We start from the raw sequence: 11,457 nt of genomic DNA, 5'->3' as shown, positions 1-11,457 counted from the left end.
ATCTTTCTTATTCATTATAATAATTCTAAAACGTAACCATAAATTACCAATTTTCGTATTTCTCGCTTTTAGTCATATCCAATAAGCTTGTACATAAATGTGCTCTTATTCGCGAATCAGACCATATTTGAGAGCCAAGATGATTGCGGCCGATTTGTTAGATGTAAAACATCTAATGCTCTTTTGTGCTTCAATTGGGTGTTCATATTTGCCCCTTTTCTGCATTTCATGTACTTTTGTTCTATATAAATTGGTTTGTGTATAAATGAATGTGTCCAATTTCCATGCTAACTGTATTTATTATACAGTAGCGTTCAATCAGACATCAGGGATAAAAAAACAAATAGAAGACTCATACTTGTGTCGAATAATATACAAGAATGAAAGGAGAAACAGATTGGGATAAATATATAAAAAAGTAAAGTTATTTAGTAGTACTAGACTAATAAAGATGCACAACCAATGAAAAAAACTGTACAGCAAATTAGAAAATCAGTAAATGCTGTTTTTTGTGATACATAACTAAAAAATGAGGGGTATGTTAGTTGTATCCTCAGGACAGATACCAAAAGGGCAGTTCCAATAGAAGAAAAAATTCCACCAATGAGTGAATCAAGTGGGTATGTTGTTCTAACTATAATACAATATATTACTTGTATAAAGGCAACTAAAACAAGAAAAAAAACAAAAGAGTCCAATATACGAATATTCTCCGGAACATTTTCTAAATACTTTTCTTTAATTTCCCTTAATGCATTGCTCAAATTTTCTTGAGAATTACCTCCAGAAATACTGTTATTTTTTGTTTCAAGACGCTTAGAATTAGATTTGCCCATTATTTAAATTCTTTATATTTTCAATTAACGTTTAAACTTCAAGAAGACTTTTTCTATAAGTGTTATATATAAAACAATTATGGTAAAAATAATCTGCAATATCCTAAATATATTGCTATTTTATACCGAGAAAAAAAACATTAGATAAATGTTATTACAAAATATAGTGATAAAGCAAGTCAAAAAGTTGCCGCACTAATATTTCAAGTACTATATGGGGTAACATTTAAAGATTAGCAATAAATCGTAATACTGAAATTAGATAGGAATTTGCATTTAGAATTTGTACTACATAAGAAAGGTTTTTGAATCAATGTATGGTTTCTTTGAGTGTGCTCTCTGAACTTTTACTCCTAATAATAAATTTAAATTATTCTTATTCCTCAATTAGTAATAAAGTGGTATTTAACAAAAATGAAACAAATTTATTAAGTTCAATAATTGATAATAAAAATACAATATATCCTGTGGATGCATCTGATTTACTTGAATGCTCAAAAATAAATGGTTTTATTCTACTGGACAAAACTAACGAATTAACTTCGCAGGAAACAATCTTTAACGATAAATTAACATATTTAGAGAGCCTTTATTTAAGTTCTCAATTTTTTGGAATAATAGAATCAATTTCAGGGACAAGAGGAAACTTTATAAATGATGCAATTTCTGGAATCCAAATCACAAATGTAATTGACGTATTAAAGTACACAAAGGTTGAAGTATATATTGGAACGATAAGCGATAGACTACAACTAGAAAAAAAAGTCTCAAACATAAATTTAAGTTGTTTATATAACGATTACTGTCCAAGTTTAACCAATTATGATTACAACAATTTGTGTGAATATATAACAACTGATACAGAAAATAGATATATGTTAGTTGACAACGAGAGATTATGTTCAAATAAATATATTAACAAAAATGATTTAGGTAAGAATATGTATTTTAATGTTATTGCAAGTTTAAAAATCCCCATACTAAACTATAAAGAGGTTAACCATCATTTATTTTCGAAATTAAATCAAGATGATTTCTATTTCAATAGCCAATTTAATATTGAAAAATATTTATTATTCTCAAGAGAGTTGGGTATTTCATTTACAATAACCTTTGGGGTTGGGTTATTCAATAAATTAAATACAGCTGAAAAATACTATATGTTAATGAAAATGACTCCACCCAAATCATTTTGGGTAAAGGATAACTACTATGTTACAGGCGAAAATAATACTATCGTTAATAATAATAGCAATGTTACACCATTTGAATGCAGAAACTATGATAATGGTAATAAATCTTTTGTAACCAATAGCTACGTGTTTCATCTAAAAGGCAATGATAATAGCGATTCAAAATTAATATTAAAGAGTGACTCTGTCTCATACATAACTATATTACCAAAAAATACACACTGTTTGAATGGTTATAAATTAGAATTTGAAATCAAAGACAGCAATTTAATAAATGTTCGTATTTACGATGATAAATTAGGTTTTATTGAATTGAATAATGAAGTCAAACAAAATTCAAATGGAAACAAATACTGCCACTTGATAAAAAATATACTAGTAATCAGTAAGATCCAGGTTATTATTATCAATGGTTCAAACAAAGACTCGAATTTGAATTATAGTATAAAATGTAATCATTATAAATATGCCTTTAAAAATTTGCTATCAAGTGTAGTGCATTCATTCAATAACAATATTAAACCAAACAAAGCAAAGGAATTTGCCGTCGCTATTGACAGTAAAAGACTAAATATTGGCAACAAATATAAAACAAAAGAAAGTACTATAGTCGGAATAGCGATGGTAATAACCATCATTATTATTTCTGTGGTAATACTAGTAATCTTATTTTCAAATAATAGAAGAAGTGAAAACAATAATAGAGTAAACAATATATTTAATTCAAATGGATTAATTAAAAAAGAAACAATGCAGGGTAATTTCATTACACGCAAAGGTAAAATGTATTTTAATGAATTTAATAATGAAATAAATAATTATTCATATAGGCTTATAACTGAAAGTAACAATGAGCAAAATTACTGTAATGCTTCATCAAATTCAACGTCTCCTGTGACTTTTAAAAGTATTCCAAATAATCAACAATATTCCCAAGATCAAATTGACCTATGCACTGCAGTTTCAAATAATATATATGATAATATTCAACATAACACAGATTGTTCATCATCACCTTCAACAATAAAATCAATTACATTTAAAAATTGAATACCATGGAATAAAAATATAAATGTATTAAATTCAATTTAATACATTTATCAGTTCGTTATGTGGGTAAACATATTTATTATATATTTTTAAATTATTAGCCAATTCAAACCAAGGATGTTCAAGTATCTTTTTCATAGATAAATGCCCTTCCTTATATACATTATACGAAAGAAGTTTAATCAATAAATCCTTAACTAAAATACTGTACTTTTTCAGTTCATCAGTGTTATTAATTATATCTTTAATTCTATCGTTAATTAAACACTCATCAAAATCAATATCCAAATAACTTCCAGTTAAAAGCAAGTATAACAGTTTACCACACGACCAGAAGTCAAAATACAACAAATAATTATTTAAATTACTTTTTTTAACATCATATGAAAAAACGCTAAGTTTGTTGAATATAAAATTAGAACTTCCAAAGTCAATTATTTTGAGCGAATCGAGGCGATTCACTTTTGAAAACATTATATTTTCAGCCTTAATATCACCATGAGCTATTCCAATTGAATGGAGAATGCTGACAGCATCACATATTTGGAAAAATATGTAAGATAATATATCTTCACTGAGTTTACTTTTTATCCTAATTAGGAGATGATACAATTCACCACCTAAAAACAATTCCATAACAATGTATATAAAATCAATGTCTTCAGATATATTTATTACTTCAGGAAAATATCCAGATGATAATATTTCATCTGCAAAAGATGTTTCGATAAATGAACTTCTATTAGCGTTTTTATTATCATTTATATCACCATTACTTAAGAGTTTATTCTTAAAATATTCCATTATTTCCTTTTCATCATTATTTGATAATGTTTTAGTTATTATTTTTACAGCAACATATCTTCCGTCTTTTCTACATTTACCAAGTTTTACTCTACAAAATTCACTCCCACCTAAGTCAACATCCCATAATATTTCATAATTAAGCAACAATAAATCCTGCTTTTTAACTCTGCTATCCTTAATAAATGGAAGTGTACATGTCATTATTCCACTAATTTCACTTTATATATATATATATATATATATATATATATATATATATATATATCAATTAAACTGATAACTAAGCATCAACTATTTACAACATAACGAATAAGAATAATATTATAATTGTATACTACAAAATTGCCTCTTTCTTGTTGATTTTATACTATCCTCACAATTAAAGATTTACATGGATTTTCTATCTACTATTTATTCCCATTGCAATCATTAAAAAAGGCGGGTACTAGTCATTATTGCATAAATGACTGATAAGTAAATTAAGCAATACATTTGTTCGCTTTAAAGGTGAATATGTTCATTGAACTATAACTGATTCAATTCAAGGATATCATGTATATAAATGTCTATTTCTTGTATTTGTATTACAAATTATGCTTCTACTGTTAGTAGACAAACTATCTTTAAAAATAAAATGAAACTGGTCAAGTATTACTAATGAGTAAGATAAATTGTCCCATGTTGATATATGATAGTAAATAACAATCAGAATTCAAAAACATTATACATCTCGATAAATACGTCTCGTTTTAAATATCTTTCGAAAAAAACAAAACGTATTTATTTGTAAATCAGATGCAAATTACCCTAATTGTTTTTGTATCATCATTTCGTTTATTTACAGAAAACATTCAAACAATAATCATAACATTGTGGAGTAATGATTAAAATATAAATTATTTCTCTTTTCTTGTACTAAATAATATGAACGCAAATTTAAAAAAAATAGAATTAGATATTTAATGCTTTTTTTTTTCTTAGAATAACATATTTTTGTGAAATATGATCATTATATAATTATTTCAAAAAATAAATAAGCCTTAATTTCATTTAAACCATTCTTTTTCCAGTTAGCAAACAATGTTGTATTTTGTTTAGTCATCGGAAGAAGTGAAATAAGACAACAAAAGGGGATTGCTGTTTTCAACGGCGCCAAAAAATATTTATTATAGGATTTAAGATAAAGGAAATAACTATGATTATTAAATAAGCTAGTTTGTTTGTTTTTTGAATAAATTTAAATCATTGTGTGTATTAAATAGTATCTTCATCCATAAAAAACTCACCGTTTTGTTATGAGTCACATGATAACACCTATAAAGTATTAATACTATTTTTGTTGCTTAGTAAATATTTAGTTTGAAACCCCATCTATTTAATAACGATATTTCTATGGTCATCAGTGCTTTTCCTAAATTGTCTGCAAGTATATAAACTTGTGGCATGTTTTTTTCTACTTTATATGTAAATAATTGTGTATTTGTGCAAGTGCATGCATGTATAATATATTTAGAAGGTCAATTATTACCAACGGTATAACATTTTGTAATTGCATTGTTTGTTAAATAAATAAATATGTAGAATAATACATGCATAAATGAGAGATCAAAATATCTTTCTATATATATATATATATATAAAATAAGGCTTCTTTTAATGTATTACAGGCACTAGTATTGAATCTGTGATAGCAATATTTTCATTGATATAGTACTATTTGGTTCATTTACTTGGGAAAACACAAGAGAAAGTAAGAAAAAACAAGATGAAAATAGCAAAAATACTGATAATATTCACATTTTCGTTGTTCTATTTATTAAATTATGAAATATTGAATGATGAGAAGGGATTGGTTGGTTACAATAATATACATTCGTTTTTAGAATTAGAAAAAAGGAGAGGCAAAAAGAAAAAGTCTAAGAAAAGTAGGAGAGAAAAAAGAGAGAGGAAGAATAGAGAGAGAGAAGAGAGAAGAAGAGTGAAAAGAGAGACAGCTTCAGAAAAAAGAAGATTAAAAAAAGAGAAACGTGAAGAAAAAAGAAGAGAAAGATTAAATAGAAAAAACCAAGAAAAAGAAGAGAAACTGCAAAAAAAGGAAATAGAAAACCAAGAAAAGGAGCAAAAGAAAATGGAAAAACAGCAGAGAAAGCAGCAAAAAGAATTAGAGAGACAACGGAAAAGGCAAAGACGCGAACTAAGAAATCAGGCTAATGAACCTTACTATGAAAACGAAAATTATGATAGTGAAAGTGATGAATATGATTCTGATTTTAATAGCGCAGTCAATCGCCCTGTTGCAGTAAATCAATTAAGCAGCCGAACAATGATAACATTTCCACTAAATATTCAACCTGAAACAGAAGATTCATCAGAATTACTTAGTATGTCAAACTATCTATTTTTAGAGGAAAATAACGATTAAAGGCTTGTTATTGCTATTATTTAGTCACATTATAACTATATATATCATCTACTACAAAACAAATCTAATATCTAAAAGCATAATATTTAATTAAAGATAATAAATAAATATTAAACACTATGTAATAGTAATCTTATTATTCCTTTATACTAGTATCTCGTATATATTTCTTAGTTTTGTAACCTTATTTAATGATAAATAATAATCAACAACTTAATTAGAGTAACAGTAAAAGTAACTATTTATTCGTGTCTGTTAATACGTAAAATTTATGTTAATAGAAATAAAAGGTGAAAAATTAAAGTCCGGTTTGTTAATAATTATATAAATCAATATGTAATATCAATTTATTTATAACTTTAGTTTATAAACAAAGTATTTATAATTTACACAAAAAATGCAGATAGGTACACGTAACGCATAGTTTGAGAATATTTCTATAAAAGTTGTTTAAAAAAAAGTGGCGCCATTTCGAAAAATAAAATTACATGTAAATTTGACATAAAATTAATTAAAAATTCAAGTTGAATAATTTGTAGTGTGAAAGTAGATTTAAATCATTTTTATATTATGTTAACGGTCATTTTAAAAGTTTAATTGGTTGAAATACAGATAGCTAGTCATAAGTTCATGTAAATCTGTGTATAAATATTTAAGAGGCACACTAACTAAACATATATGCATATGTATGAATAAAACTTGGGGTATAATAAGGGAAAATTATTGTAGTTTTTTTAACTCGTATATAAGCAAACAATTTCTATTGATAAATAAATTAAATTTTAGGAAATATGTCTAATAAAAAGGGGAGATCACATAAAAAGGAGCCTTTTTTTGAAGTAGACAATGAACCAAATTCACAACTTGAATTAGATAACTTGAGTTATAGAAAGAGAACCAAAAAAAGTCGAAGAAAATTTATGGAATTTGAAGGCGAGAACAATGAAGCTAATAGGAAAAATGAAAGCTTAAATGCAGAAGTCAAAATTAAATCAAATAAAAGATCAAAGTCAAAGACGAAAAGTGAGAATGAGAAAGAATTAAAAGCAATTACAAGTGCAAATAAAAAGTCAAAATCGAGGTCAAAATTAAAAATAAGAGATAACAAAATGGAACACCTATCAGTAAGAGTTAAAAAAAATAATGATAATACAGATAACAAAGATGAATTATTAAATGAGTATTTGACTTCTAATGATGATGCAAGAAAAATGCAAGATGTTGATCAAACTAACTCAAATAGTTTTTTAAGTCTTGAGGATTCCTTCAAGAGTTTGAGTGAATTTAACAATTCAAATTCATCAATATTTGACTCCTATATTAACTTTAACTCGGAGTCCATTTCTAATTCCGATCTTGATTCCAATTCTGAATCTGTTAGTAATGATATTGATGCCAATTCCTATTCTGATTTAGAGTCTAGAATTACCGATTTAAATGATCCAATTCCTGAATTAAATGAGTACAACATAATGGAAAAAAATCTTAATGATGAATTGTCATCTACATACAATTCGAAAAAAGAGAAATGTGAATTGGTAAAAAATGAGGCGTTAAACGTACAATCAAATGAAAATAATAATGCGATAGATGATTATGAGAGCTTTTTTGATGAAATAATGGAAGAAAAGAATACAATTAAGGGCCAAATTAAAAATGGTCGCAACAAAATAGTTCAAGATAACACTCAAATTGATGAAACGATACTAAACAATTACACCGATAGCAATTCTAGAAATGATAGTGGAAAATTTAATGATACAAACATCGATGACAAAGCAAGAAATAATGATATGAATGATGATTCATTAGATTATCAGGTAATTAATATAAAAGATGAAGTAAAATTAAATGAGTATACTGAACATTCAAAAATAGAAAATAATACAGAAGCATTATGTAGTACAAGTGTTCATGAACATAATCCGAATTCGAAAGGTGATGTGAGTACATTTGATAAAAGAGAGTTATTAGATGATCAAGATAATTTCAACTTTAGTAATTCAATAAATAAGGCAGAAGTGAATTCTTCAACAAAATTTTCAAAAAGAAAACTATTGTATTCATTTGCAAACTCAGTTTGGGATTATATGAAACCGGTCAGTTTGGATGAATTAGAAAAAGAGCAGAATGAACTTTCAAAAGCAAATAATACTCTTAAGAATGATACTTCTCTAGTTGAAGATGAGGAACATTCAGAAGTAAAAAATGTGGCCAAAAATGGGCAAGAGCATGATAATGATGATGTTATTCGAGATGATTGTAACGAAATATCGAGAAAAGATGATTCAAATACAATTGCAATTAATTATGAAATGAAATCAAAATCCCAAGATAATATTATGGAAAATATAATTAGTGACAGTTGTGAAAACAATGAAATACTCGAAGACAAAGAAATAACTGGAATATCAAATTCCAATTTAAGTACTCCAATCAGAAAATCAAAAAGGCAAATAATTTATAAATTTGCCAATTCGATTTGGGATTATATGAAACCCACAAGTTTGGACGAATTGCAGAACGAGGAAAGCAAAGACACCTTTGATGAAATGAATAGTAATATTGATGTTAATAATAACTCCAAAAGTGACAACGTTGTTAGTAACAATACTCAAAGCAGTGGAAATATGATTAAAAACTTAATATTTGGTTCTAACATTGAAAGTGATATCTCGGATACGGAATTTTTAATTGGCGATGAAGATCAAAGTCATTTGGAGGTTGAAAACCAAAAGAAAGATGAAATTCACGTGATCAATGATGATTTCAGTAATTTATCAGTTGTTAGTGACAAATTCAATAGTGAATTGAACCATGATATACTTCAAAATCGAGATAAGACTGAAGATAATAACGATGAACAGGAACAAATAAATGTCAAAAATTTAAGTGAAAAAGTTGATAGTATTTACAATCAATTTGATTCGAATAATATTCTATCTGAGGAGATAAACGATCATGATTTAACTAATCTCTGGGGTAATAGTGATTTAGGTTTCGATTGCTATTCAGATAATAATAATAACAATCTAAATGTCATCTTCAATGATGGTATCGATGAAAACATTCATAATCAAACAGTCACAAATAGTGATTTTTTAGTTAATACTTTGGACTCAAATTATGACACACGAGTAATAGAAGACTTTAAATCATTTAACGAAGGTGATACAAATGATGATTATTTAAAATTTAGTATTATTCCTGATAATGAATTGAATAATGATAAACATAATTGTTCGTTTCAAATAAACAATCAACAAGATAATAATAACAGCAGCTCTTTCAATTATCTGGATAGTTTACTATTATCTCCAATAAAAGAGGAAAGTTATAGTGACGATGAAAACCGAAATACAGATATTAGAGATATAGAAGAATCAAATAATTACAATCAGGAATCACCACTATTTATTAGCCTATCAACTGATCAATTTACAGATGAGAAACTATATTTAGACGATTGTATCAATAAAAACTGTATAAATTTTGATTTGGACATTAATCATACTGAAGACGAAAAATATAACAAAAAAGCCTTAGATGAAAATATGGTAAATGGTAACAATAATAATGAAGGATGTGATAACAGAAATGAAGAGGAATATATTTTCGATAATATGGATTCTTATTCAAACCAACTACAATTATCATCTTCACATTCATCATCTACATCTTCTTTTTCAAAAGAAACAATAAATAGTAAATTAATATTTTCAGGTAATGGGTTAAATTCAAAAAAAATAAATAAAAATAAACAATTTAATAGACTATATAAATTGAATAAAAAGATGAGAATATTGACAGAGAGAATGTATAAATCGATAACACAGATTAAAGAAAGAGAAGAAAGAATAAATAACATGATTGAATCTAGAAAGCGTAATATCATAAGTTTATCTAAAGTAGGAAATATAGAAATAATCAACAATTATAGCAATAGCAACATTGCTGGTGGAAAATTGGGGCAATATAAAGTTGTTTTACTGGAAATAAGTGGGATTAAGGAGTGTAAAAGCTGTGTACACAAATACACCTGTACAGATGACATAAAATTTAATATGGAGGAAAAGGCCGTAAAAGTAGATAAAGAAACAAATACAGACGATAATTACCAGATTCATGGAGTGAAGTTGGTTGATAAAAAACTAAATAAAGATGACAATATAAATTGTGATAAAAGCACAAAATTAGATGAAATAATGAGAAATGAAATATGTAAAGTGCTAGAAAAAGACGAATTAAGTTTAATTGAGTCAAATAAATATGCAAATTTAAAACCAAATTCTAGTTTTGTCAAAAATATGGAATCACATTCAAGAGTAAATTTAAAACCAAAATTACATCATGTAGCATCAAATGATTTTATTCATTTAAATCAATGTTATGTTCATGAAAAAGAAATTACTCAAAGTAATTACGCAAATGATAAGAACGGATTTATTAAGAGGGAAAAATATTTGAAGCCAACGACAAATAAATACGAAATCATAAAGAGCGTAAATACAGCTGTAAACCAAAATAACGAATCGAAATATTACAATCAAAGCAAAAACATTGAGCTTTTATCACACAATAACTATAATAATAATAAAACAAGTATTAAAAATGGAATAGGAAATTCATATTTAAATTACTTCCAAGAATATAACTACTGTAGTTACAATTGCAATAACAAAAAAAAATTTAATTCTGAATACCCAGAAAGTAACAGTGGTTCAGAATACTCATCACTTGAGAAACTGCCAAAGCAAGGCTCAGAATATTATTTTTACAGATACTATAATCCGAAGGTACCAGAAATAGCTCATTCATATACTAAAGTTGTTTCTAGAAAATCGAATAATCATTATAATACAAGTGCATGTGAAACCGCTAATTATTTATCACGGGATCCAAATGATAATAAATTGGTATTAAATAATAAAGATAGCTACACAAGTTGCAATAGCAACAATAATTATCACAATGACCCCAGCAATAACAAACCTTGCACTAATGTCAACTATAACTACAGGAATTATTATAACTATAACTGAACAAAAATAAATGTAAATTTATATACAGCAAATTTCATGAGATTATTAGCGCAAAAATATTATATTTATATAAATATATATATATATATATATATATATATATATAT

The 11,457-nt window shown here is 26.3% G+C and overlaps 5 protein-coding genes across 5 annotated transcripts; 3 read left to right on the top strand and 2 right to left on the bottom strand.

Annotated features, from left to right (window-relative positions):
• Positions 1-437: 437 nt before the first annotated feature.
• On the bottom strand, positions 438-836 carry FG379_001427 (DAD1 Ost2 like dolichyl-diphospho-oligosaccharide- glycosyltransferase; the record flags this gene model as incomplete). The annotated part of the gene is made up of 1 exon (XM_067327030.1): positions 438-836. The coding sequence occupies one exon, from the start codon at positions 834-836 to the stop codon at positions 438-440; it is 399 nt and encodes a 132-aa protein (XP_067182506.1).
• Positions 837-1,153: 317 nt separating this feature from the next.
• On the top strand, positions 1,154-3,079 carry FG379_001426 (uncharacterized protein; the record flags this gene model as incomplete). Its single annotated transcript, XM_067327029.1, has 1 exon — positions 1,154-3,079. One exon carries the CDS (start codon positions 1,154-1,156, stop codon positions 3,077-3,079), a length of 1,926 nt encoding a protein of 641 aa, XP_067182505.1.
• A 33-nt stretch (positions 3,080-3,112) lies between these two features.
• On the bottom strand, positions 3,113-4,087 carry FG379_001425 (maternal embryonic leucine zipper kinase; the record flags this gene model as incomplete). Its single annotated transcript, XM_067327028.1, has 1 exon — positions 3,113-4,087. The coding sequence occupies one exon, from the start codon at positions 4,085-4,087 to the stop codon at positions 3,113-3,115; it is 975 nt and encodes a 324-aa protein (XP_067182504.1).
• Positions 4,088-5,651: 1,564 nt separating this feature from the next.
• Positions 5,652-6,308, top strand: FG379_001424 (uncharacterized protein; the record flags this gene model as incomplete). The annotated part of the gene is made up of 1 exon (XM_067327027.1): positions 5,652-6,308. The coding sequence occupies one exon, from the start codon at positions 5,652-5,654 to the stop codon at positions 6,306-6,308; it is 657 nt and encodes a 218-aa protein (XP_067182503.1).
• A 791-nt stretch (positions 6,309-7,099) lies between these two features.
• Positions 7,100-11,350, top strand: FG379_001511 (uncharacterized protein; the record flags this gene model as incomplete). The annotated part of the gene is made up of 1 exon (XM_067327114.1): positions 7,100-11,350. The coding sequence occupies one exon, from the start codon at positions 7,100-7,102 to the stop codon at positions 11,348-11,350; it is 4,251 nt and encodes a 1,416-aa protein (XP_067182590.1).
• Positions 11,351-11,457: the final 107 nt, after the last annotated feature.

This window comes from Cryptosporidium bovis (assembly GCF_009768925.1).
Source record: "Cryptosporidium bovis isolate 45015 chromosome Unknown contig_22, whole genome shotgun sequence".
NCBI classification, from domain to species: Eukaryota; Apicomplexa; class Conoidasida; order Eucoccidiorida; family Cryptosporidiidae; genus Cryptosporidium; species Cryptosporidium bovis.
Note: the sequence above shows the minus strand (reverse complement) of the source record. Positions and strands in the feature narration are given on the sequence as shown.